The sequence below is a fragment of the Crinia signifera genome, chromosome 2, assembly GCF_055691185.1.
Source record: "Crinia signifera chromosome 2, ASM5569118v1, whole genome shotgun sequence".
Taxonomy (NCBI): Eukaryota; Metazoa; Chordata; class Amphibia; order Anura; family Myobatrachidae; genus Crinia; species Crinia signifera.
The window spans coordinates 77,252,843-77,277,717 of NC_139218.1; the positions used below are offsets into that span (position 1 = coordinate 77,252,843).

General features: G+C 43.9%; 1 protein-coding gene across 2 annotated transcripts in view; it reads left to right on the forward strand.

The window, feature by feature from the left end:
- The first annotated feature begins 4,027 nt into the window (after positions 1–4,027).
- LOC146059854 (ankyrin repeat and SOCS box protein 9-like) overlaps positions 4,028–24,875 on the forward strand; it is a 91,911-nt gene continuing 71,063 nt past the window's right edge. For both annotated transcript variants that reach the window (XM_083172451.1, XM_083172452.1), the window contains exon 1: positions 4,028–4,372. In XM_083172451.1, the coding sequence (XP_083028577.1) occupies positions 4,294–4,372 (79 nt within the window). In that variant the 5' untranslated portion in view covers positions 4,028–4,293. The remainder of the gene's footprint in view (positions 4,373–24,875) is intronic.

Consider the following 24,875-nt stretch of genomic DNA (forward strand, 5'->3'; position numbering starts at 1 on the left):
TATACACATGTGCAGAAATGTTGCTGCGCATGCGCAAAACATTGGCCCCTGTGCGAAGGAGCGGCTGCTGCGAATAAATAGGGGCCATAAAGTAATGGTTCCATCAGTAGTTACCTTAAAAACATTACCCTCCACAGTACATCTCTTTCCTCGTCTGTCATCTGTAATGCGTCCCACCCATCTTGGCACCCTGGGCTGCAGCCTAATCAGCCTATTGGTTAATCAGACACTACTCAGCACAGTCTTCTAATTGTCAAAATACATTTAGGGGACATTATAGAATTAAAATGTTAAATAACAAATATGAATATGAAAATATTACTGATGATTATAATTATTATTATTATTATTTTTCTTTTTTACAATAAATTTGTGAAAAATTATCTGTATTGTTTCATTGTTTACTGCCTGTCCATTCCCTAACGTATAATCTATTCCATAGTTGTGTAAGCATTATTATATACAATGAAAGGCTCGTGTTCTGTACACAGAACCCCTAGTGAGTTAAACACTCATTTGCATTTATTACGAGTTATTGTTCCGGATTGCCTTTAAATGTCAAATTTGCTATTTTATATTTGTCCCAAAAATTTTTAATGGTAAATATTATGCTGCAGAGTGTATTGTGTGACACTGAGCCTGGTAAGGTTTGTCATTTGCTGTGTTTGGCTTGACCAATGCTGTTTGAGATAAATCACAGCAATGAGGATTCTTGCAGAGGTAATGTAGATGTAGGTAGATGTAGATAGCCAGGAAAACAGAATCACTGTTGGAGCTCAGGTTACCTTTTGTCTCTCCCTGTATAACAGCTGGTGCCTGCACCTTGCCTGGGGGCCTAAGGTGTACACAGGACTCACAAGGGATTATGGGGGAGGAGAGTACATTACTAAAGTATACAAGATGGTTGTGGTAATAACAGAAATTCTTTTCAGGCATAAAGATCCTCATATGTCATTTACTATTGCCTTCAAAAACTAAAAAAATATCAAAAAGCACATCCTGAGTAGTATTATGGTTTAATAGTACGCCATCTTCCGCACCTCATGTAGGGCCAGATGCACTAAGCTTCAAAAGTGATAAAATGGAGAGTGATAAACAGCCAGCCAATCAGCTCCTGCCTGCCATGTCACAGACTGAGTTTGAAAAATAGCTGATTGGTTGGTTGTTTACCACTCTCCATTTTATCACTTAGTGCATCTGGCCCGTAATCTGTCTGTCTTCCCTTCTTACTAGATTGTAAACTCCTCAGAGCAGGGCCCTCTTCCCTCCTGCTCTTCTCTTTCCAGTCTCAGACACTCAGCGAATTGTGGCTCTCTTTTTACCTGTTCTAGACTTTTATTTACTTACTGTAATGTTAAGTTTTGTCTCTGTGTACTGTTCCTTTGTACTGCTCTGCGAAACACCTGTGGTGCCTTATAAATAACAATATAATGATAAATAATAAGAATAATAACACTACAAGGTTTATCCACCTTGTATAAGGACACCTAGAACATTGTTTAATGGAGCAACGGGTGTTCTGGACAGGAATGTCCCCATGTAGGAAAACTAGTCCAATATCTTCTTGTGCATCACGATGATTAGTGGCTATACACTCACCATGTCTACATTCACGTTGTCGGGGAAGATGATGACTTTGGTAATGATGACATTAACAGCAGTTGACAAATGTCATGATGTTGACATTTTCTAAGTGAGTTAAGGTTAGTGTTTGGGTTAGCATTAAGGCTAAGGACAGAAAAAAATGTCGACCTATTTAATGAATTTATAGGGTACTATAGTATAGTTTTATGTTGATTTTATTCATTTTCATCCTTCTCTACTTTTTTGCGATACAGCTGTTTATAACTGTATTACTGTACATGTGTATAATACTGTACATGTGTAATACTTTGAGGTGAGATAGCTCAGCCAATCAGAGGGCTGCCCAATGTTTAAACAATTCTGCCACCACCTTAGCGCTAGCAGGCGGCGGAGGTGGCAGAAGTGTTAAAACACTGGGCAGCCCTCGGATTGGCTGAGCTATCACTGACTGACTCCTGCCGCCCACTAGAGCTACAGCTACAACGCCGCCCTCTGCCCGACATCTCCCACGCTGCCAGAAGTCCCTGCGGCCCCCTCTCCCCATCCCCATGCCGCTGAAAAAGCGTTCCCTCCGCCCCCCACCAGCGGATTGCATTCGAGCATCGCATGTGGTTAAAAACAACATGCGATTGGTCCTGCAATTCGATAAATGTTATGTACAGCCCATAAGATCTTGAGACCCGACATTCATATCATACAATCATTCAATTTATCGGCCAGATGTGGTCAAAATCGAATGATTGCATGCAATAGCTCACAAGTGTATGGGCAGCATAACCAGTGCAACAAATCTGGAGCTTTCTACACATATATACTGAATGCTATACTATATATGTTATGGTTGACAGTGTCTAGTTAGAGCAGTGATGGCTAACCTTGACACTCCAGCTGTTGTTGAACAACACATCCCAGCATGCCCTGCATCAGTTTTAGCATGGCCAAATAGCTAAACTGTAGCAGGGCATGCTGGGATGTGTAGTTCAACAACATCTGGAGTGTCAAGGTTACCCATCACTGAGTTAGACAGTCCATAGGTTAAAAATGCAAAATGTAGACACAAGCAAAAGGTCGACATACTTACGTTTTTCATACGCCACGTGGAGTCCGATTGGGAAAGGTAAAGTGTGCCATGTGCAGCGGTAGCAGAGCGAAGCACCATGCCCAAAGTTTGCGAGGGTATGCGCAAGACGAATTGGGGGCCCATGTTGACAGGTGTTGACATTGACAAACATCAACCCTTTCATTTTGCTTGAGTTGAAATGTTTTCAATGTCTACCTTTTAGCATGTTGATCTGTTGACTGTCTATCTCGATACTGTAGACCTTTTAATCTGGAACCCTTTCTAATGAGACCCAGCAAATCTCTGTATTCCAGTTTAGGGCATGATTCTGGTTCACTCGCAAAGGCAAATTCCTTCTCAAATGGACAAAAACATGTGCACTGCAGGTGGGGCAGATGTAACATGTGCAGCATACTTGCCTACCCTCCCGGAATGGCCGGGAGGGTCCCGGAAATCGGGTCCCCCTCCCGGTCCCCCGGGAAGGGGGGCAAGTCTCCCGCATTTCCCTACAGCCCCGGCTCCCCCTCTCCCCGCGGTCTAAAAACTATGACTTTCGCGGGTCCGCGGGGAGGGGGCGGGGCTAAATGACGCAATTCGCTGCATATCTCGTCATTTTTAGCCCCTCCCCCCACCCACGGACCCGCAAATTGAGGCTTCAGCCCATCATGGGGCGGGGCTTGATGACATCACCCGTGCCCCGCCCCCAAAACGAAGCCTCTACCCGCCCCCTTTCACTCCTCTCCGGGCTTCTCCCGGAAAGGAGTATGCCAAAGTCGGCAAGTATGATGTGCAGAGAGAATTAGATTTGGGTGGGGTTTTACTTCAAAGTGAGATCTATATTGCAGTGTAAAAATAAAGCAGCCAGTATTTTCCCTGCACAGAAACAAAATAACTAACCCAAATCAAATTCTCTCTGCACATGTTACATCTGCCCCGCTGCAGTGCAGCATGGTTTTGTCCATTTGAGAAGGAATTTGCCTTTGCAAGTGAACCAGAATAAGGGCCTTAGTGCATATGTTGCTGAAGTGAGCACCTGTGTTTCTGGCACTACAAAATATGAATAATGCCACAAACACAATAAGCAATATTCTGTTATACACACACGGGAAATAAGAAGTTGTGCAAAGTCGCGCACAATTGTTTTAAACTGCCAATGATTTGTGTAAGGAATGCTATATTATTGGGTGTTGCCATATATAATTGCTATCTTTTGTTAAGCAGCTTTCTGTAACTTCCTGTATGTACCTCAGGCATTATTTCTGCTGAAGTTGCCTGACTGCACTTCTGTGTTGTGTAACCCCTCCTTCTCTTTCTCACACTTTTATTTTGGCAAAGATATATATTTATTTTTCACTGAAACAAAGTACATGCCGGTTATATCCTCCGGCTGATAGGTTGTGGCTGTAGAAGCGTGTGACATCAGCGCAGAGCTTTCTGTGTGAGAGCTGCAGAGTTTTCCTGTGTTTCCATGAAGTTTGGGACTGATGGAAAGGGAGGTGATTTTATTATGGCTGAATGCCTGCTCTCGGGTTACACCGGTACTACACAGCTCTGCACAGCTCTGTGATCTGCATCTTCCCACTAGTGTAATACGTCACTCGTGTAACCAGGCACTGATATTCCCCGTGGAATTTTATTTTTAAGTCGTGATGGAGTCTGCTGGACCAGATATGAGCCGAGGACATTTTCCGAACCTTAGGTCCCAAGCCTCAAATCCATTGATGAGCGGTGAGTATTGATTGGTTGGATCTCAGCTGTGAAACTGATGGGGTTGTCGTATTATTCAATCCACTTTATTTCACAGTGAAGTCAAACTTTTGTATTATCAACCGTCACTAATATGAATCTTCATTTTTAAAGCACTACCTTTTGTGTGCTGCTGCTGCTGCAGAACTTATATGGTCAGTATTTAACATATAAAATATAAAGGCGCTTGCTACAAAAACTGACTTAGGATGTTTGCTGCTGTCAGATTTTCTTTATATATTTATTAAAGATGAACTAAATATCCTTTTTATAGTCAGTGCAGCAAGTGATATTTACAAATGATAAGGCAAAGTGCTAGTCCCTTTATTTTGGTGTTGGTTTGCTAATGCATAAATGAACTCTGGAAATACTAGACTTCATAGTAAACGCTGGACAGAGTTTAAGGGGCTAATGCTGTGTACACACGGGGGCGATTGGGGCTGAAATCACTGGAAATATGGTCGCAGGCAACCATATTGCCAGTGATGGGAATGTGCCCCAGCGATAAATCACTGGGTGCGCGCTCCCGTTTTCAGCCCCGTTCTAATCGCAGGTCGCTGATGAAAAGGAGAAACTGAGCAATATAACTCCCCCGTGTACGGGGCTTTATTGTTTGGTATGGGTAAAAATCGGACCAGGACAAGACTGCCGGACCCTACATCAAAATCTGCAGTTCAGAGCTTGTAGCGGCCAGTCCGGGGGGTGTCCTGTCCGGGGGGGGGACGGGGGGGACTGTCTGTGACACCTGTCACCAGGGAGAGGAGGAGGGGGAGAATAAAGCCTCCCTGTATGGTCCGGGCATGTAGCAAAAACCGGACGGTCCAGACCACACGGGGAGGCTGTGATCTCCCCTTCCCCATGTCCCTTATGATAGCTATCACAGGGACCACCCCAGACAAGACACCCCCCGGATGGGACACCCCCAGGACCAGACACTACAAGCCTCAGACTGCAGATTTTGATGTCCGGTCCGGCGTTCTGGGCTTTAGTCCGGGTCCGGTTTTTACATAGTCCCCTTATTGTTTAAACTAATTTCCCCCAAAAATCATGCAGAATTGGTAGCTGGCCTATATAGCAATTCCGCAGCCCAGCAGCTATCGGATGTTTCAGGCCAGCCTCAGAGGGCATTAGCCATTGTATCCTCTGGGTAGCTGCTGGCATCTAGAAGTGAAATATTTCACTAGGAATCTTCACAATGGGGAAAATGCCTGCGACCATCATGGTCTCTTTTCTTCAGAGCTAAATCAGAGCTAAACAATGCAAGATGCATTGTTGTTTATTAGTGAAAAACCCAGATGAACAATAAATACCCTAACCCTTTGAGTGCCAAGTGAATTTGTCAAAATAGGTGTGAAAATTGCCAATCAAACATTTTTATTCAGCCTAATGACCTGTAATGTTACCTTATATAGGAAATAGTATTTTTTTTTTTACACATTTTTTATTTGAATTTATATAACAAATGTGAGAGACGCTGGAATTTTTTGTGGATAATTTGATGATCTCTCACAGAGCTGTTGGCACTCGAATGGCTAAATCCCTTGTTCAGAGATCTTTTTAGATAAAGCGTTATACACTGCAGTCTGAAATAAATAGGTTGACTGTCAATAGGTCGACCACTATTGGTCCACAGGCCATAAGTCGACACATGGAAAGGTTGACATGAAAAAGATCGACATGGAAAGCTAAACGAGCAATGTAAGGGGACACGGTACACTTATACAGTGTCCATGTTGACTTAATCAACACAGAACACCCAAAAAATTTGAAAACATATGTCAACATTTTTTCATGCCGCACATTTCAATGTCGACCTATTGCTTGTGTCGACCTTTTGACACTGTGGATCTTAGCTATGTTGACCAATAGTGGTCGACTCTATGGCCCATATACCCCTGAAATCTTGTCTTTGAAGCAAAGACCAGGTGTCAGAATCACTGTCCTGTTCATTGCGAGTACATGTAGGTGGCCAAAGTAGATTCAGTATGATGTTACGATACTTGGGATCCAGATGTCAGGATTCCTGGCCCGGCCCAACATAATGCCTGGCAGTTGGGGAGCGCAAGAAGGCCCCTTGCATGCACGGTAGCTCACTGCTTGCCACAGTTTCTATTCACCCTCTAATGGGGTATTAGACCCCCACAAGGCAGAATAGACCCTATGCACCTGGATTCCGACTGGCGGTAATGTCAGCAGTGGGGATCTTGGCGGCGGTATCCTGACCAGCGGGATCCCGACTGTCGACATATTAACTACATCCCGGCTATAGTAAGTGATGTATAACGTTGTGGCACATCAGGTGTCAATGAGGTCAGATAGTCTGTGCACAAGATGACCAGGCACACAGAATGTTCACATTCATGTTGGTGGACACAATTCCAATTGCCGATGGATATTTGTAATACAATGTACAAAGAAATTATTAGTAATCCAAATATCACACTTCAAAATAATAAATCCCAGAAGTGAACTCATACCGATGTAGTCATACTCATTGTTGTCACGGCAATTATCACATGTGACTCCTATAGTGATTGGCGCAGTCCCGTTGGCATGCTCATGTGTCTAATTTGCTCCTGCGGTTGATAGAAACACATTGAGCGGTGATAATATAACAGCATGGTGATTCAGTTGTGTTGGTGCGAATTTGGTGCGACAAACAAGCACGAGCGTCCGGATGGCCGCAAAGGTGTATATATATCATATATGTGAAAGACAGACTCAGTTACTTTTGGTCAAGTAAATTAATACACAAAATTAAGAGTGCTCATCTGCCATTTCAAATAGCCATATGCGGGTAGTCAGCCACCCGCCCCCAGCAGACTTCATCCCGTCCGCATTCCCATGCGAACACCCGTTCTTTTCACGGGGATGTCCATGAAAAACTGGGCGGTCTCATGGCCCATGGCCGCCACCGCCCTTGTCCGCCCCTGTCCGCCCCCTGTCCCTGCAATATGCTCTGGTTGGAAATTAATTAGTCAATCAGCACATTAAGCACACATTTGGTATTAAATAGTTCAATCCTTTGTTTTACTCTGAGTGTAGGTTCTGTTTTTGAATATGTGGTTAATTTAACATGCTGAATTTCCCCTGATTCCCAGACAAATAATCGATGCTAGCTAATTACCGTTAAGGGACCGTGGTGCTAATGTATGGCCTGCATAACCTGGAAATGTGAATATACACTGATGAACAGTTTTGAGTTTAATAGAATTAAAGAGGTGTATTGATTGGGATCTTTATTCTAATAATGGGCCTCATTCAGTAAGCTGCACAAATACTGTCAATGCGTGCACATGTCAGCGCAAGCCCTGAATCTGTGGTCGCATTGTGAAAAATGCAACACAGTGTAAAAGCTGACAGGATGCAGTGACGCTACTTTTGCTGGGGCGTTAACTCGGTGTTGTGGAGGCACGGTGTGGACAATGCGGCCATGCGGGTGTGTTCGGACCATTTAGGAGGGGGGGGGGAACGTCGTGGCTTTGTGACCAAAAATATTTTGGCCCTGTGCAGCCATAGGGCTACTGTTATCATGCAAACACTTCGTTACATATAAAGATAAAGGCGCTCAAATAATAGCAATGCCTTTTCAAAATCTGGCGATTGGGCTTGATCCGGCATGGTGGGTGAACTTGCCCTGTGCTGGAGGCACCCACATGCTACCACCGGCAGTTGTAGTTTTGGGAATCTTCGTAAAACAACTGAATATGAATTTGGACCAAATGTACTAAAATGTCATCTTTTTTTCTCACTAACATATTTTTCACTGACATTTTGGGAAATCTGGTATCCAGATGGAAGACCAGCTGTAAATATGTCGACACCAATTGATTGACAGTCTATGGTTCCACAGAGACATAAATAATTGTACAGAATTCTGGAATATGGGGTTATTCAGAACTGATTGCTGGGTTGATAATTTGTAGAGCCCTGTGATCAGATGGCCACCGCCCCGCTAGAGTGAAATCCTGCACTGTTCAAGCCTGAGAAAAGCATGCTGTGATTAGCTGTAAAGCCATTCGCAACCTCTCACCATCGAAAAACTTTGTGTGTGCACTCTGTGTGTAGCCCAGGATCTAGTCGGCCAGGCTGATTGGGGGCAGAGCTGATGTCACACACCCTCCCTTAAATTGCTTGGGCACGCCTGCATTTTCCTTGACACTTCCAGTAAGCAGCCGGGTGACACCCACAAACTTGGGCTTCCTGTCAATCAACTTATGTATAGCCAGCAATAAAAAAGACACTGGATTTTATCGCAGTATGGCCTTGCACATGCATTACTGCAAGCCGTACGCATGTGCAGATGAGCGATTATCGCCTAGCCTAGGAATTTGCAGCCGTGCGATCAGGTCTGAATAACCCCATATGTTGGCACTAGAAAAATAAAAAATAATGATGACCCCTTATGACCCTGTACCTTTTATGCTTTATTGGGAATTTACATATAAATAAACCTAACTCCTTGCTGGTATATTCCACCTTTAAATCTTGGTATAGAAGGGAGAAAGGTCTCTTTCATGAGAGCCAAATCCTTTTGGAGCTGTTTGTACTGTACATTCAGGCCAAAACACCTCTGGGACAGCAAATATTCTGGAACCTCTGCAGCGGTTCATCCAACAGGAAATCATTTGCAACACTGTATGGGTTACTGTGAGTGACCGTGCAGAATGGCTATTTTAGGCAGATCACCGGACTTTGGACTCTGTTCTGGAACTGTCTGCATTTTTCATTAACTTGAATATTGGAGCTTACTGTACAACCAGATATTTCAGGTCGGAGAACAGATGCAAAAAGTACATATGTGCTCAATGTGTCAATTTCTTACTTCATTTTAACAAGTATTTAAGCAGTGCACATAAATTATATGAAATGCTTTAAAGGAGTAAAAAAGAATAAGATAGAATTGCAGCCAGAGATTTGCATCCACTCAAAATATTTATCATTTTACAGAATGTACTAGATAACTGTTATTTATTTAGTCCTCTTTAAAAAAAAAGAAATTCTCCCCCTTTGTGCACATCCTATATTATAAAGGGCTAACACTGCTCCTCACCTCTATGGGGGAATTCAAGCGGTTGCCGGAGACCACTAGATGGCACTCAACATAGCAATTCAAGTGTTCCTCCTTTCAGGCAGCCGGTGCAGATATTATTGTTATGTTGCTCCATCATTTTGATGGGCTAGTAAGTCTAGATAGAACCTCGAGTATGCATCCGGAATGCAGCAAGTCTCGACGCGCCGTTTGCCAAGGTGAGCTGAGAATGGGACAACTGTGCGTGTGAGATGCAGAAGTAGAATTTAAAAGATCCCTGTACACAGCACCGCTTCCTACCTAATCTTAGTAGGTGGCTACCACTACCCCCCCAGAGAGGAAACAGATACTAGCCTTGGGTTCTGGCACCTGCACAATTGATGTGGTGGGCGCTGGGAGGGGCTCGCATACTGCATCTGGCTTCACTGAAACGGTGCTAAGGTGATCAATTGGTACTTATGTAATATCTGGGCTCCCGTTTTTCTTATGAGACCGCGTCCCCTCGCGGGGCTCGCCACCAGTGTTCCCTCTAAGCTGTGCGCACGTGCGCGCGCACACAACTCGACAAGCATGCGCACAGACATTACAACAGAGCGCACAAAGCAGCAGTGGTCCCTTTTTGCATTTGTGGACTCAATTAATGTGTGTTTCACCCATTAACTACATTGTGTGCTGTGTTTTGAATGTTTAAATGTTTAATATAATTTTGAAGTAAAGTTAACACAAATGCTGGATGTCATTTTCCAGTTATATATAATTGACGCACAAAAATTAAAATTTCCTTCCAAAGTTGCACAGCCAAAATCTTTTGCCGCACACAGCCTTCGTAAAATTAGAGGGAACATTGCTCGCCACGCTTCGGGCACGGTGGTTCGCTGCGCTCGCCACACTATATAAAATCAACTCCATGCGTAGTTGGATAGTAGGGGTATGAAAAAATGGGGTGCATTTAACATGGGAGCCCAGATAATACATAAGTACCGATCAATTTTACTAGAGGTGTTGCAGTCCTGCAGCCCATAGGTAAAATCAGTGGCGGTTTTTATGTATGGGTTGCAGGGCTGCAGCCCCCCAGGTAAAATCCGCCACTGTAGTGAAGCCAGATGCAATCTGGGAGACTGCACTGGCTTCACTGTGACTGGCAGTGACTTGCTATTGGAAGTCCGACCTGCCAGTCACCAAGGCAGTCCCATTGGGAGATGTTCCCTCCCTCCGGGACGCCTTTCTGTGGGCTGCCATACAAAATCGGCAATTTTGCATGCGTAGTACCTATATCGGTTCTGCGCACGTGCTGGTCCCGGTACCTGTCATTTCTATTGTACAGGCGCCAGGACCAATATTCCATCAAAGGGCTGTTGCCAAAGCAGCCCATAGAAGCTGGGCGCATGCACAGTACAGATATTTGTACTGCGCATGCGCTAGTCCTGGCATCTGTCATCATAGCACAGGCGCCAGGGACCGGGAGGAGAGTGGGTATATGCAGTGGCTGCGGAGACCAGGAAGGTGCCTGCATTGCGGTACCACCGTGGCGGCTGCGGCCAGAGGCAGCCCCTTTCCCCCAAGAAGGTACGAGCCGCCACTGGGTAAAATCCATCCAGTGGCGTAACTATAGAACCGCAGCCCCCGCGACCGCGGGGGGGGGGGGGGCGCTATGCATGTGCGGGCGCCAGGGGCTGCAGTGCTATAGTTACGTTACACCCCGCCGCCCGCCGCACCAACCCCCGCAAACCCCACCATCCCCAGTCTTTACCTGTGTTCAGTATGCGCTGGTCCCGGCTCCCTTCTTCTGCTGAGGACCACCACAAAATGGCCGCCCCCATATAGCACACAGTTCTCTGAACCTGTCTGCTGTATGGGGGCGGACATTTTGTGGTGGTCCTCATAGCAGAAGAAGGGAGCCGGGACCATCGCGTACTGAACCTAGGTAAGACTGCGGGGGTTGGTGCGGCGGTCGGCGGGCGGAGGGGCGGGTGAGTGACTGGCGCCCTCCCTTTAACGGCGGGGGGGCGCCCAAAATGTAGTTACGCCGCTGAATCCATCCATGCCTGTACATGCCCCACCCAGTCCTCACAATGCAGGGAACTGCTCTTATTGAATTAGCTGTTGTAAGCATAATTATTCAGAATTATTCATGCGTACAAAGCACAGTAATACATGGGGTGCCGACAGTTGTTTCTCCGACCACTGGAATAGTCTGTGAGCCCTGCAGTAGAAATCCCAACTTACATGGACTATTGTCCCACATGAGGGGTCCATGACACCCATAGAAGGAGAACAGAATAAGGTGGTGAGCTGCCCACAGCATGACGAGTGCAGCGAGTCCACAAGGGGCTTAAATGCGCTCGCCCCCTGTCCGGATCCTGACAGTCGGGATTCCGATGTCAGAGATATACCAATCCATGATACATGATACATGTGCTAACTTGTGCTTCTCCTAGTCTAGTGCATCAATAGAAATTTGTTTCATTTAGCAGTTTGTAATCACACAGGCGATAGGTTAGTTTGCAGGAATTTATGATCTGCAAAAGTTATTTGTTCTATTGGGCAATAAAGCCACCTAGTAACAGATGATGGGTAATTGAGGAAGCCAACTGATTCGCTAGGACAGGAATAAAGAAATACATTTTCTCTGCCTTGTCTTTTATCAGAGAGGCCACCCCTTCATGTCAGAACCTTGGAAGCTTTCTGATGGCTAGCCAACCCAATGTTTACTCTTTTTTTTTTGCAGGGAGGTTTAAGTTTAAATTCCTGGACCCCACAACACACATTTGCAAGAAATCCGTTTACTTTTATAAGCAAGCCCTATGTTTGATATGCTTCCATTACAAGATTATGACTTAATACAGTAGAACAATAATTTGAAGAAATAAACTACAGTAACCTGTTAATGCTTGCAAGCATTTCCTGTGACAGAAATAACTTATAAATGCAGTACATCTAGCAGTAAAGGCTAGAGCCAACAAAAGCATTCTAGTAGTAAGAAATATGAGAGGCTGAGCCCATGTCTAAAGATTAGAAGCTAAAAATTTTTGTATGTTCCAAGTGCCGGATTATCTGGGAAAAATGTGACTAGACCGAATAACAACGGAAAGGGTTTGGGCGTAACGTCATCATGTTTCATGTCAACAGTCATGTCTACACCATTATTCAAAAAAGGAAAAAAGGAGGATCCCGCTAATTACAGACCTGTTAGTTTAACATCAATAGTGGGTAAACTATTTGAAGATTTTTAAGAGATGGTATCCAGGAATATTTAGACCTTCATAGTTTACTCAGTAATAACCAGCATGGGTTCGTGAAAAATCGTTCATGCCAAACTAATCTACATGGTTTCTATGAAGTTAGCAAAAACCTTGATAATGGAAGCTGTAGATGTGATTTTGCTACATATTGCTAAAGCTTCCGACACAGTACCACACAAGAGGTTGATAAATAAAATGGAGGACATGGGATTAGGGGAAAATATCTGTAGATGGGTAGGGAACAAAGAGTGGTTGTGAACAGTGCCGTATCTAATATGATACCAGTACTAAGTGGAGTGCCACAGGGTTCGGTTCTTGGGCCCATTTTATTTAACATTTTTATTAACGATATTGGGATGGGGTTACTCAGAAATGTATCCATCTTTGCGGACGATACAAAACTGAGCAGAGTTATTAAATCATCAGAAGATGTCACCACGCTTCAAAATGATCTTGACAATCTAGATGAGTGGGCAAAAAAGTGGAAGATGAGGTTCAATGTGAACAAATGCATGCACCTTGGGAGACATAACCAGTGTGCTAGTTATAACCTAAGTGGGGATGAATTGGGTAAATCAGTACTCGAAAGGGATCTAGGGGTCCAAATAGACAACAAACTGGGGTGTAGTGCTCAATGTAATATAGCAACAAAATGCTCGCATTTATTAAAAGGGGCATGGAAACTAGGGACTCAAAAGTAATTATGCCTCTGTACAAATCATTGGTTAGACCACACCTCGAATACGCAGTGCAGTTCTGGGCCCCGCACTATAAAAAGGACATCATAGAATTAGAAAAAATCCAAAGAAGAGCAACAAAGCTTATTAGGGGAATAGAGAATTTAAACTATGAGGAAAGATTAAACAATCTGGGACTATTTACACTAGAGAAAAGACGTTTAAGGGGGGATATGCTCAACATGTATAAATATATTAGGGGCCAATATAAAGAACTATCAAACACCCTTTTTTCTACTAGAAAGGAATCTAGGACGCGAGGGCACGAGTTTAGATTAGAAGAAAAAAGATTTTGTTCATCTTTAAGAAAAAAATTCTTTACATTAAGAGCAGTCAAACTTTGGAACTCTCTTCCTGGAGAAGTGGTGTTGGCAAACAGTGTAAATATGTTTAAAATAAGGTTGGATAAACATTTATTGGTTAAAAAAATCCATGGGTACGAATAAGTATCAAAATCTGTCTTTAACCCCTTCCCGACATTTGACGTATATATACGTCATGGCCGGGATGTACTTCCCGACACATGACGTATATATACGTCATGACTTTAAACTGTCCCCGCGTCTATAGACGTGGGGACAGAGGGACGATGTCTGCTGTCCCTGACAGCAGACATGTCCCTGCATGCCCAGGGGGGGCTGCGATGCCGCCCCCCCGTCGGCAATCGCTGTGATTGGCTGTTCAGTGTGAACAGCCATTCACAGCGTTTTCCTGTGTTACCGGCGAATCAGACGCTCGGTAACACAGGTGTCAATCACCGCCGGGCGTCAGGGGGCATGAGGGGGTCATCGGTGACGACGACACCTCACCCCACCTGCCCCCCAAGGCTGTGATTGGTCCGTGGGACCCACGGACCAATCACAGCCAAGGCGCGTGATTTAAACTAACGGTGACTGCACTGCAGACGCCATTCCGGTCTGGAATTGCGTGCAGAGCGGTCACCGTGCCAATCTGTCGTGATACATACCTGATCCTTGCCTGAAACTTACCTGATCACCGCTGATCACCGCTGGTAGCGTGCTGCCAGCAGCTGGATACTTCCTGGATCTTGTGACTTCTGTGTGTGCTGCTGCTGCTGCAGTGTCATAGAGTCACAGATCGTGAGAGATAGGGACAGATAGTGACAGAGAGTGATAGAGAGTGATAGAGAGTGCTATATTTTGTGTCTGCTGCACCCCCTTTTGTGCTGATCACTATATCTGAGGTGATCAGCAACTTTTTGGGGGTGCAGAGGTTTTTTTTTTTATATATATACCTGTCAGTTGCAGCAAAGGTTGTGCTGCCTGTGCAACTGACTGCTGCCCCCCCCTGCTGCCCCCCCTTTTGTGCTGATTGTGCTGATTAATTAACTGATCAGCAACTTTTTGGGGGTCCAGGGTTTTTTTTTTATATATATATACCTGTCAGTTGCACCAAAGGTTGTGCTGCGTGTGCAACTGACTGCTGCCCCCCCCCCTGCTGCCCCCCCTTTTGTGCTGGTCAGTTTAAATTAATTAATCAGCAACTTTTTGGGGGTCCAGGGTTTTTTTTTTTTTATATATATACCCTGTCAGGTTGTGTGTCTGCTGCCCCTCACTGCTAATCAGTGGTGCATCACTGCATCACTGATCTGCAGTTTTTTTTTTTTTTGGAGAGTGCAGTGGGGTTTTGTTTTTACACCCACGTTGCTTGTGTGGGTGTCCTGTGGCCGCTGAGCGCTGATCAGTGACGTACAATCACTGAACAGCATTTTTGGCACAGGGTTGATATCATTTTTTTTTCTGCAGTTTTTTTAAATTGTTTTTTTTTTTGGAGAGTGCTGTGGAAATTTTTTTTAAATTGTTTTTACACCCACGTTGCTTTTGTGGGTGTCCTGTGGCCGCTGATTAGTGACATACAATCACTGAACAGCATTTTTGGCACAGGTTGATTTCATTTTTTTTCTGCAGTTTTTTTTAAATTGTTTTTTTTTTAGTTTTTACACCCACGTTGTTTTTGTGGGTGTCCTGTTGCCTTTGAGCGCTGTTCAGTGACGGACGTTACTGACCAACATCTGTGCTCAATTTTTGGCGCAGGACCTTTTTTTTTTTTTTTTTAACCCCTTCAATTTTTTTTTTTTTTATTGGGATCAAATTCCTGTATAAAGTATTTTTTTTTTCTGCACTACATACACACTACACACTACATACCCCCCGTGTTGAAATAAAGTTTGTACCCCCCCTACACTATACACGTGTTGAAACATTACACTTACAGAAACACAAAAATAAAAATGGCATCCCAAATGTCATCCCAAATGTCATCCCAGTCATCCAGAAGAATGTATTCAGCGGAGGAGGCATATGCCATGCTCTGACTCTGACACAGCCAGTGATGCAAGCGGGGAATTTGAAGGATTCACCTTAAGCTCCTCTTCCTCCTCTGCTGATGAGGGACCCCCTCAAAGACGCCCCCGTAGAGCAGCTGAGACCTCCCCCCAAATGATTGATCCCGTATGGACCCCACCACCAGACAATTTTGAGCCCCAGGTTCCTGAGTTTTTGGCCATCCCAGGAATCCAATTTGATTCAGCAGGTCTCAGAGAAATTGACTTTTTCAAATTATTTTTCTCTGATGATTTTATAAATTTAATGGTGGACCAAAGTAATTTATATGCCCAGCAGTTTATTGCTCAAAACCCCACGTCCTCATTTGCTAGGTGGACCCCTGTAGATGCAGTAGAGATGATGACGTTTTGGGGTCTGGTGTTACATATGGGCATAGTAAAAAAGCCAGAAATTAGGCAATATTGGAGTACAGATGTTCTGTACAGCACCCCATTTTACCGTATGACCATGACTCGGGCTCGTTTTGAGATAATCCTTAAATTTTTACATTACACCGATAATACACTGTGCCCACCCAGAGATGATCCCACCTTTGACCGGCTATTCAAAGTCAAAATCCAAATATCACTCCTTCCCTTCTGAGTCCTGCCACTTTTTGGTCCACATGAGGCATTGCCGTACTCGGGAGAAATTGGGGCACAGATTTTGGGGTGCTTTTTCTCCTTCATACCTTCTGAAAATGAAAAATTTTGAGCCAGAACTGCATTTTTGTGTAAAAAAATGTAATTTTTCATTTTCACTGCCCAGTTGTATCAAAATTGGTGAAACCCCTGGGGGTTTGAAATGTACACTATACCCCTAGATGAATTCCCTGAGGGGTGTAGTTTGCAAAATGGGGTCACTTGTGGGGGGGTTCCACTGTATTGGTGCTTTGGGGGTCTTGCTAATGCGACATAGCACCCACCAACATTCCACCAGAATCTGTGCTGCAAAATCCAAATATCACTCCTTCCCTTCTGAGTCCTGCCACTTTTTGGTCACACATGAGGCATTGCCGTACTCGGGAGAAATTGGGGCACAGATTTTGGGGTGCTTTTTCTCCTTCATACCTTCTGAAAATGAAAAATTTTGAGCCAGAACTGCATTTTTGTGTAAAAAAATGTAATTTTTCATTTTCACTGCCCAGTTGTATCAAAATTGGTGAAACCCCTGGGGGTTTGAAATGTACACTATACCCCTAGATGAATTCCCTGAGGGGTGTAGTTTGCAAAATGGGGTCACTTGTGGGGGGGTTCCACTGTATTGGTGCTTTGGGGGTCTTGCTAATGCGACATAGCACCCACTAACATTGCACCAGAATCTGTGCTGCAAAATCCAAATATCACTCCTTCCCTTCTGAGTCCTGCCACTTTTTGGTCACACATGAGGCATTGCCGTACTCGGGAGAAATTGGGGCACAGATTTTGGGGTGCTTTTTCTCCTTCATACCTTCTGAAAATGAAAAATTTTGAGCCAGAACTGCATTTTTGTGTAAAAAAATGTAATTTTTCATTTTCACTGCCCAGTTGTATCAAAATTGGTGAAACCCCTGGGGGTTTGAAATGTACACTATACCCCTAGATGAATTCCCTGAGGGGTGTAGTTTGCAAAATGGGGTCACTTGTGGGGGGCTTCCACTGTATTGGTGCTTTGGGGGTCTTGCTAATGCGACATAGCACCCACCAACATTCCACCAGAATCTGTGCTGCAAAATCCAAAAATCACTCCTTCCCTTCTGAGTCCTGCCATGCACCCAAATGGTATTTTTTGGTCACATGTGAGGCATTGCCGTACTCGGGAGAAATTGGGGCACAGATTTTGGGGTGCTTTGTCTCCTTCATTCCTTGTGAAAATGAAAAATTTTGAGCCAGAACTGCATTTTTGTGTAAAAAATGTAATTTTTGGTACTTGTGAGTTATCCGGGCGTCCGATTTTTAAATCGGGTCGGATCGGGACATCGCATCGCATCGCATGCGACCATCGGATGCGATGCGATGCGATGCGATGACCCGATTTTTCCATAGGAATCAATGTTAAAATGGACTGAGTCCATTTTAACATGGAATTCAATGGGAAAAAGGGTCCTTTTCATACCCCTACTATCCAAGTGGGCATGGAGTTGGATATAAACCTGTGGCGAGCGTAGCGAGCCACCGAGCCCGAAGCGTGGCGAGCGTAGCGAGCCCCGCGAGGGGACACAGAATACCGTCCCCTCGCGGGGCTCGCTTCGCTCGCCACGCTTCGGGCTCGGTGGCTCGCTACGCTCGCCACAGGTTTATATCCAACTCCATGCCCACTTGGATAGTAGGGGTATGAAAAGGACCCCTTTTTCCATAGGAATCATTTAAACATTGATTCCTATGGAAAAATCGGGTCATCGCATCCGATGGTCGCATGCGATGCGATGCGATGCGATATCGCATCGCATCGCATCTGATTGTATGCCTTAACTTAAGGCATACAATCAAAAAATCGGACGCCCGGATAACTCACAAGTACCTAATTTTTCATTTGCACAGCCCAGTTGTATCAAAATTGGTGAAACCCCTGGGGGTTTGAAATGTACACTATACCCCTAGATGAATTCCCTGAGGGGTGTAGTTTGCAAAATGGGGTCACTTGTGGGGGGGTTTCACTGTATTGGTGCTTGGGGGGTCTTGCTAATGCGACATAGCACCCACCAACATTCCACCAGAATCTGAGCTGCAAAATCCAAAAATCACTCCTTCCCTTCTGAGTCCTGCCATGCACCCAAATGGTATTTTTTGGTCACATGTGAGGCATTGCCGTACTCGGGAGAAATTGGGGCACAGATTTTGGGGTGCTTTTTCTCCTTCATACCTTCTGAAAATGAAAAATTTTGAGCCAGAACTGCATTTTTGTGTAAAAAAATGTAATTTTTCATTTTCACTGCCCAGTTGTATCAAAATTGGTGAAACCCCTGGGGGTTTGAAATGTACACTATACCCCTAGATGAATTCCCTGAGGAGTGTAGTTTGCAAAATGGGGTCACTTGTGGGGGGGTTCCACTGTATTGGTGCTTGGGGGGTCTTGCTAATCCGACATAGCACCCACCAACATTCCACCAGAATCTGAGCTGCAAAATCCCAAAATCACTCCTTCCCTTCTGAGTCCTGCCATGCACCCAAATGGTATTTTTTGGTCACATGTGAGGCATTGCCGTACTCGGGAGAAATTGGGGCACAGATTTTGGGGTGCTTTTTCTCCTTCATACCTTCTGAAAATGAAAAATTTTGAGCCAGAACTGCATTTTTGTGTAAAAAAATGTAATTTTTAATTTTCACTGCCCAGTTGTATCAAAATTGGTGAAACCCCTGGGGGTTTGAAATGTACACTATACCCCTAGATGAATTCCCTGAGGAGTGTAGTTTGCAAAATGGGGTCACTTGTGGGGGGGTTCCTAAATTTTAGCATCTTATGGTGCCTAGAAACCTACATGGTGCCTAAAAAATAATCTCATAAAAAGGAGGCTCCAAAATTAAGTAGGTGCTCCTTCTATTATGAAGCCTGTGGTTTGGTCAACGTGCACACTAGGGCCACATATAGGATATTTATGAAAACAAAAGAATTGGGGGAATCAATTTTTAGTCACATTTCTCTAGTAAAATCTACTGTGTTCCTTAGAAAAATGTATTAAAATTGCAAATCTGCAAAAAAAATGAAATTTTGAAATTTCACCTACACTTTGTTTTAATTCCTGTGAAACACCTAAAGGGTTAACAAACTTCCAAAATGCTGTTTTGAATACTGTGAGGGGTGCAGTTTTTGAAATGGCATCATTTATGAGGGTGTCTCACATACAAGTCCCTCAAAGTCACATCAGAACTGAACTGGTCCCTAAAAAAATCAGTGTTTGAAATTTTCTTGAAAATTTGAGAATTTGCTATTCATATTGTAAGCCTCCTAGTGTCCAAAAAAATTAAAAGGAAGTTGAAATAATGATGGAAACATAAAGTAGACATATGGTCTATGTTAGTTATTAACTATTTTGAGTGGTATGATTATTTGTCTCACAAGCAGAAAATTTAACATTTTGCAAATTGCTAAATTTTCCATTTTTTTACGACATTTTGGTATTTTTCACAAAAAAACACAGACTGTATCGACCCAAATTTACCACTAATTTGAAGTACAATGTGTCACGAGAAAACAATCTCAAAATCACTGGGATAAGTAAAAGCAAAAAAAAGTTATCCCCACTTAAGTGATACATGTCAGATTTGAAAAAAAGGGCTCTGTCAGGAAGGCAAAAACTGGCTGTGTCAGGAAGGGGTTAAAATATCATAACATACTATACAACAAGGGATAAGCAACTATAAACATAGGTTGAACTAGATGGACGCAAGTCTTTATTCAGCCTCACCTACTATGTAACTATATACTGTACTTGCCTACTTTTGAAAACTAGTTTCAGGGAGATTACAGTTGGTAGTAGAATTTTGCACAGCGCCCTATTAAGGGGGTGTGTCATGCTCCACCCAAAGGGCATCTCTAATTCCATATACAGTATGGAGATATTGTGAATGGGCTGCCGCTGGCTGCGATGCCAGCTCCCCCCTGCCACCGCTGCTCCTCCTGGTCCCCGATGCATTGTTCCCAGTGCTTGTACAATGATGACAGGCACCGGGACTGGCGCATGCCCAGTACCAACCTCTGTACTGCGCATGTAGCCAGTCCTGGAGCCTGTACAATATAGGGACCAGCACATGGACAGTACTGCCATAGGTTCTGCGCATGTGCAGACCCTGGATTTTATGGGCTGCCATGCAGTAGCCCATAGAGGCATCCCAGAGGGAGGGAACACCTCCCAATGGGACTGCCTTGGGTGACTGGCAGGTCGGACTTCCAATAGGAAGTTAGTGCCAGTCACAGTGAAGCAAGTGCAGACTGCATTTGGCTTCACTACAGTGGTGGATTTTTCCTGGGGGGGGCTGCAGCCCTGCAACCGATACATAAAAACCGCCACTGGAGATTGTGAAGGTGGCACCTACTGTACAAGCGTGGGTGTGTACTGCTATATCTGAGAGTAATCTTTTCAAATATAATATCCAAATGTAGTTGAGCCCCAGAGCAGTTAGTAAAGCTGGGTACACATATGTACAATTTCATTTTTCTTGCAACCGTTCGATCGACCGAATACACGTTCGGCCGTCCAAAACATACGACCGATCCGCGCGTACACATATGTACAATTTTACTTGCGACGTCCGATGTACTCCCGTCCAAACAATCGCAAGAAAAAGATGGGCGTGCTGCTTTTGGGAGGAATGATCGCAGGAACGGGCTGCATATCGATCGAACGTGCGTACACATGTCACTTTTCTTTCGATATGGAGCCGTCCTGTCGGAAGAATATTAAGCAGCAAAGAACCTTCGACCGACCGACCGTGGACGGCCAAGAGCGTTTTTGGCCGTTTATCGATCGCAACGAAGGGATCGGGACTGCGTACATATATATACAATCGAACGGCCGTTCGTCCGCAGAACGAAAGAACGGCCCGACGATTGTACATATGTGTACCCAGCTTAAGAGCTACTATACTTGCTAAAGATCTGGGAAAGGATGCTGATGACTCAATGTAAATGTATCTAGCTCTCATTCCTTTTTTCCCCCAAAAATGTAAGAGTGTAATGTGGGCTAAGTGAAATGAGGGAGATTACTAGACTAATGAGGGAGAGAGGGAGATTGCTGTTATTTCAGGGCATCTCCTGCAGATTACAGGAGGGTAGGCAGCTATGGGCTACACATACGATATTTTGACAAGATAGAATGTCGAACTAACTTAACTTGTGTCCCATCAATCAAGGAAAACGGAACCATGGGGGGGGGGGGGGGGTTGTCATCCAGGGTAAAGTAGAATTATTGTGAAAATATATTGCACATATCTTCCAAATAATTTCTATCCAAACTCTGTACACAAGAGAATGCTTCTTATGGTCCATATACACAATGTTGCCTTACACACTCTATGGTTTATGTAGAAAGCCACTGTTTTGTTGACTAGGTACAGCCAAATCAATATAGGAGGTTGGGAATCAAAGAAAATAATGGTACATTTATGGGAAGGGTGGAGTCACTGTTACACCAGCGGCTACGTACTGACATATTATGAGTAAAAGATCTTCTGGTGATGCATCTGATGTCAATTGTCAGTGTCGGGGAAGGTGTTGCAGGATACTGAGGCAATTTTGTCTTACCGTGAATAATAAAGTAATGACCGCTAGAGTCCCTCAGCTTGTCTGCACAGTAGGAGAGCGTGAATAAAGCATGGGTACAAAGCTATAATCTTTCCAATGACCCTTGCCAAGTCTTGCAAGATAATTTTAACACACATTTCTGTACATCCAGCCATTTGCCTGGTGGAATAACTAGTGCAAGAGAAAGGTGTCCAGGAGGAAGTTTACCTGGATTGAGCTAACAATGTCTTGTGCAGATATAATGCAATTAACTCCTTTTTGGTGAAGATGAGCAACTACAGTACTGTTTTCATAAAACTAGTAAAGATGTATAGGGAAAACATCATTACTGTCCATTGAAAAAGATTATCTTTCCAATAAAAATGTGATAGAATGGTGGGAATGTGCTGCACTTTGTCCCTATTGGAACGCTGTGATTTCTCTGACCAAATAAATTATGAGTCAGGATGTTTTTGCAGAACCAATCATGTTCTGGCTTCTTTATAAGATTGACTGCCCAATATCTTCCAATAACAAAAAAACACTTCTGAAGCACTTGAATGGTGCAGCTAAGGCTACAGCCCCCCTTCCATAGTAGAATGGTTCACAAGACTACAGTTTTATATGGCCATGGATGACCTGACACTATCTGGATTTTCTAACTACTGTATAAAGAATTTAGGGGGTTATTCTAGTTCACTCTTTCTGACAAAATCCTTCTTAGATGGACAAAACCATGTGCACTGCAGGGGGGCAGATGTTACTTGTGCAGAGAGAATTAGATTTGGGTGGTGTTTTACTTCAAAGTGAGATCTATATTGCATTGCAAAAATAAAGCAGCCAGTATTTACCCTGCACAGAAACAAAATAACTCACCCAAATCTAATTCTCTCTGCGCATTTTACATCTGCCCCCCTGCAGTGCACATGGTTTTGTCCATCTAAGAAGGATTTTGTCAGAAAGAGTGAACTAGAATAAGGCCCTTAGTGTTATCTGGGCACCTTGGCTCTTGTTCAAAGGTTCTCCTTCATACTTAAGTCACACTAGTTGAATGAATTCACTCATGACAAGACTAAATGTAGCCTCTGTGTGTCTTCCCGGGTGGTTACTCTATCCTTTCCTTTCCCACCCCCTTTCCTCTCTAAGGGCGTTATTCTAGTTCACTCTTTCTGACAAAATCCTTCTTAGATGGACAAAACCATGTGCACTGCAGGGGGGCAGATGTAAAATGTGCAGAGAGAATTAGATCTGGGTGAGTTATTTTGTTTCTGTGCAGGGTAAATACGGACTGCTTTATTTTTACACTGCAATATAGATCTCACTTTGAAGTAAAATCCCACCCAAATCTAATTCTCTCTGCACAAGTTACATCTGCCCCACCTGCAGTGCACATGGTTTTGTCCATCTAAGAGGGATTTTGTCAGAAAGATTGAACTAGAATAAGGCCCTAAGGCCAGGATGTATCAAACCAAACAATGCGGTTAAAAACCCTGTTTTATGGGTTTTTAGCACATTTTCATATGTATCAATGCAGGACCGCCGCGTTTCCGAAACAGAGAGTTATTCCAGAAAAAGGAATTACCCTATAGAAGCCTATGGACTTCTTTTCGCATCTCCCTGCTGCCTAACACCAGACCCCACTGCCCACGCTGTCCCCCTTCACCTGCTGTCTGGGCAGCCTCCTGCTGTGCTGCCTGGACCCAGTGAATAAGTATGGACCTATTCACTGGGTCCATGTAACTTAATTATTGGGTAGGTAACTAACATTCTAAAGACCCAGGGAGTGGGACTCCCCCCAGGCCAGGTCCAACTAAACCAAATAAACAATCTTCTCACATGAGACATCAAAGCAGTATTAGACACTGCAAGCAAAGCCAATGGAACACATATGCAGCAGGTATTATCTGAGGATCGACCTCTCGACCCGCGGGACCCCGCATTGTACCGATATACTTCACGTTGTGTACATAATTGATCGCACAACCTTGAATTGCACAAAATTGTGCGTTTGGGCCTGATACTGTTCTAATGTATGGCCATCTATCATTATAGTGTATGGTGCCTTTTCCATGAGAAATTGGGACATTAAGATGTCTTTGTTAGATGACGGGAAGGAGAAAAATGTTTCCTTTAAAACTATCCCTGCAATCCTGGGGGTTACTCGCCACCCATCATCTAGGTGGCAGGCCTCCCTACTAGGGTTACCACCACCTGTCCGGGATTACTCTGGACAGTCCATTAATGAAGACCATAGTATAGTTGTATTCCCAGACGTATAGTCTCGGAATGCCACCCCTCCGGACTCCGTAAGGGAATCCCGGATGAGTGGTGGTGGTAACCCTACTCCCTACAAACAAATATTGATGCAAGTTATTTCTGGATATCAATTGCTAAAATGCTTTACACTGGCACAGAACCATTTCAAAATACTATAGCTGTATGACAGCTAACGTGGGCTGATTCTGCAAGTCATAAATACAACAGTATTTAGTCAGGACAAACAGCACGACAAAGGGAGAGAGAAAATTGTGTGACAAATGATGTGGAAAAATGCATTTTTCTCCACAAAAAGCTTGTGTTTTATCTGTCGTGTTGAACATTATGAAGCTGAAATCTATGTACTGTATACAAGAGAACTGATCTGTTAGCTCCTGGGCAGGCCTGAACATGCTACGCAACAATAAGCTTAAAATAGTGGGCATTCTAGGACACCAGAAGCATATCTTATTTCCTTCTAAAATCATAGCAATTAAGGCCGATTTTACTGGTTTTATGTTTCCCTGCCAATGTCTTTGTTTGCAACAATCTGCAAAATATTAATGAAAATAATCCAGTTTTATTAATGCGAAAACAAGGTTGTTTCCATTGAGAGTATTCAGTCTCTGAGGTAATTTCACTATGAAGCTGGCATGGAGTGTGGCATTCTGGCTG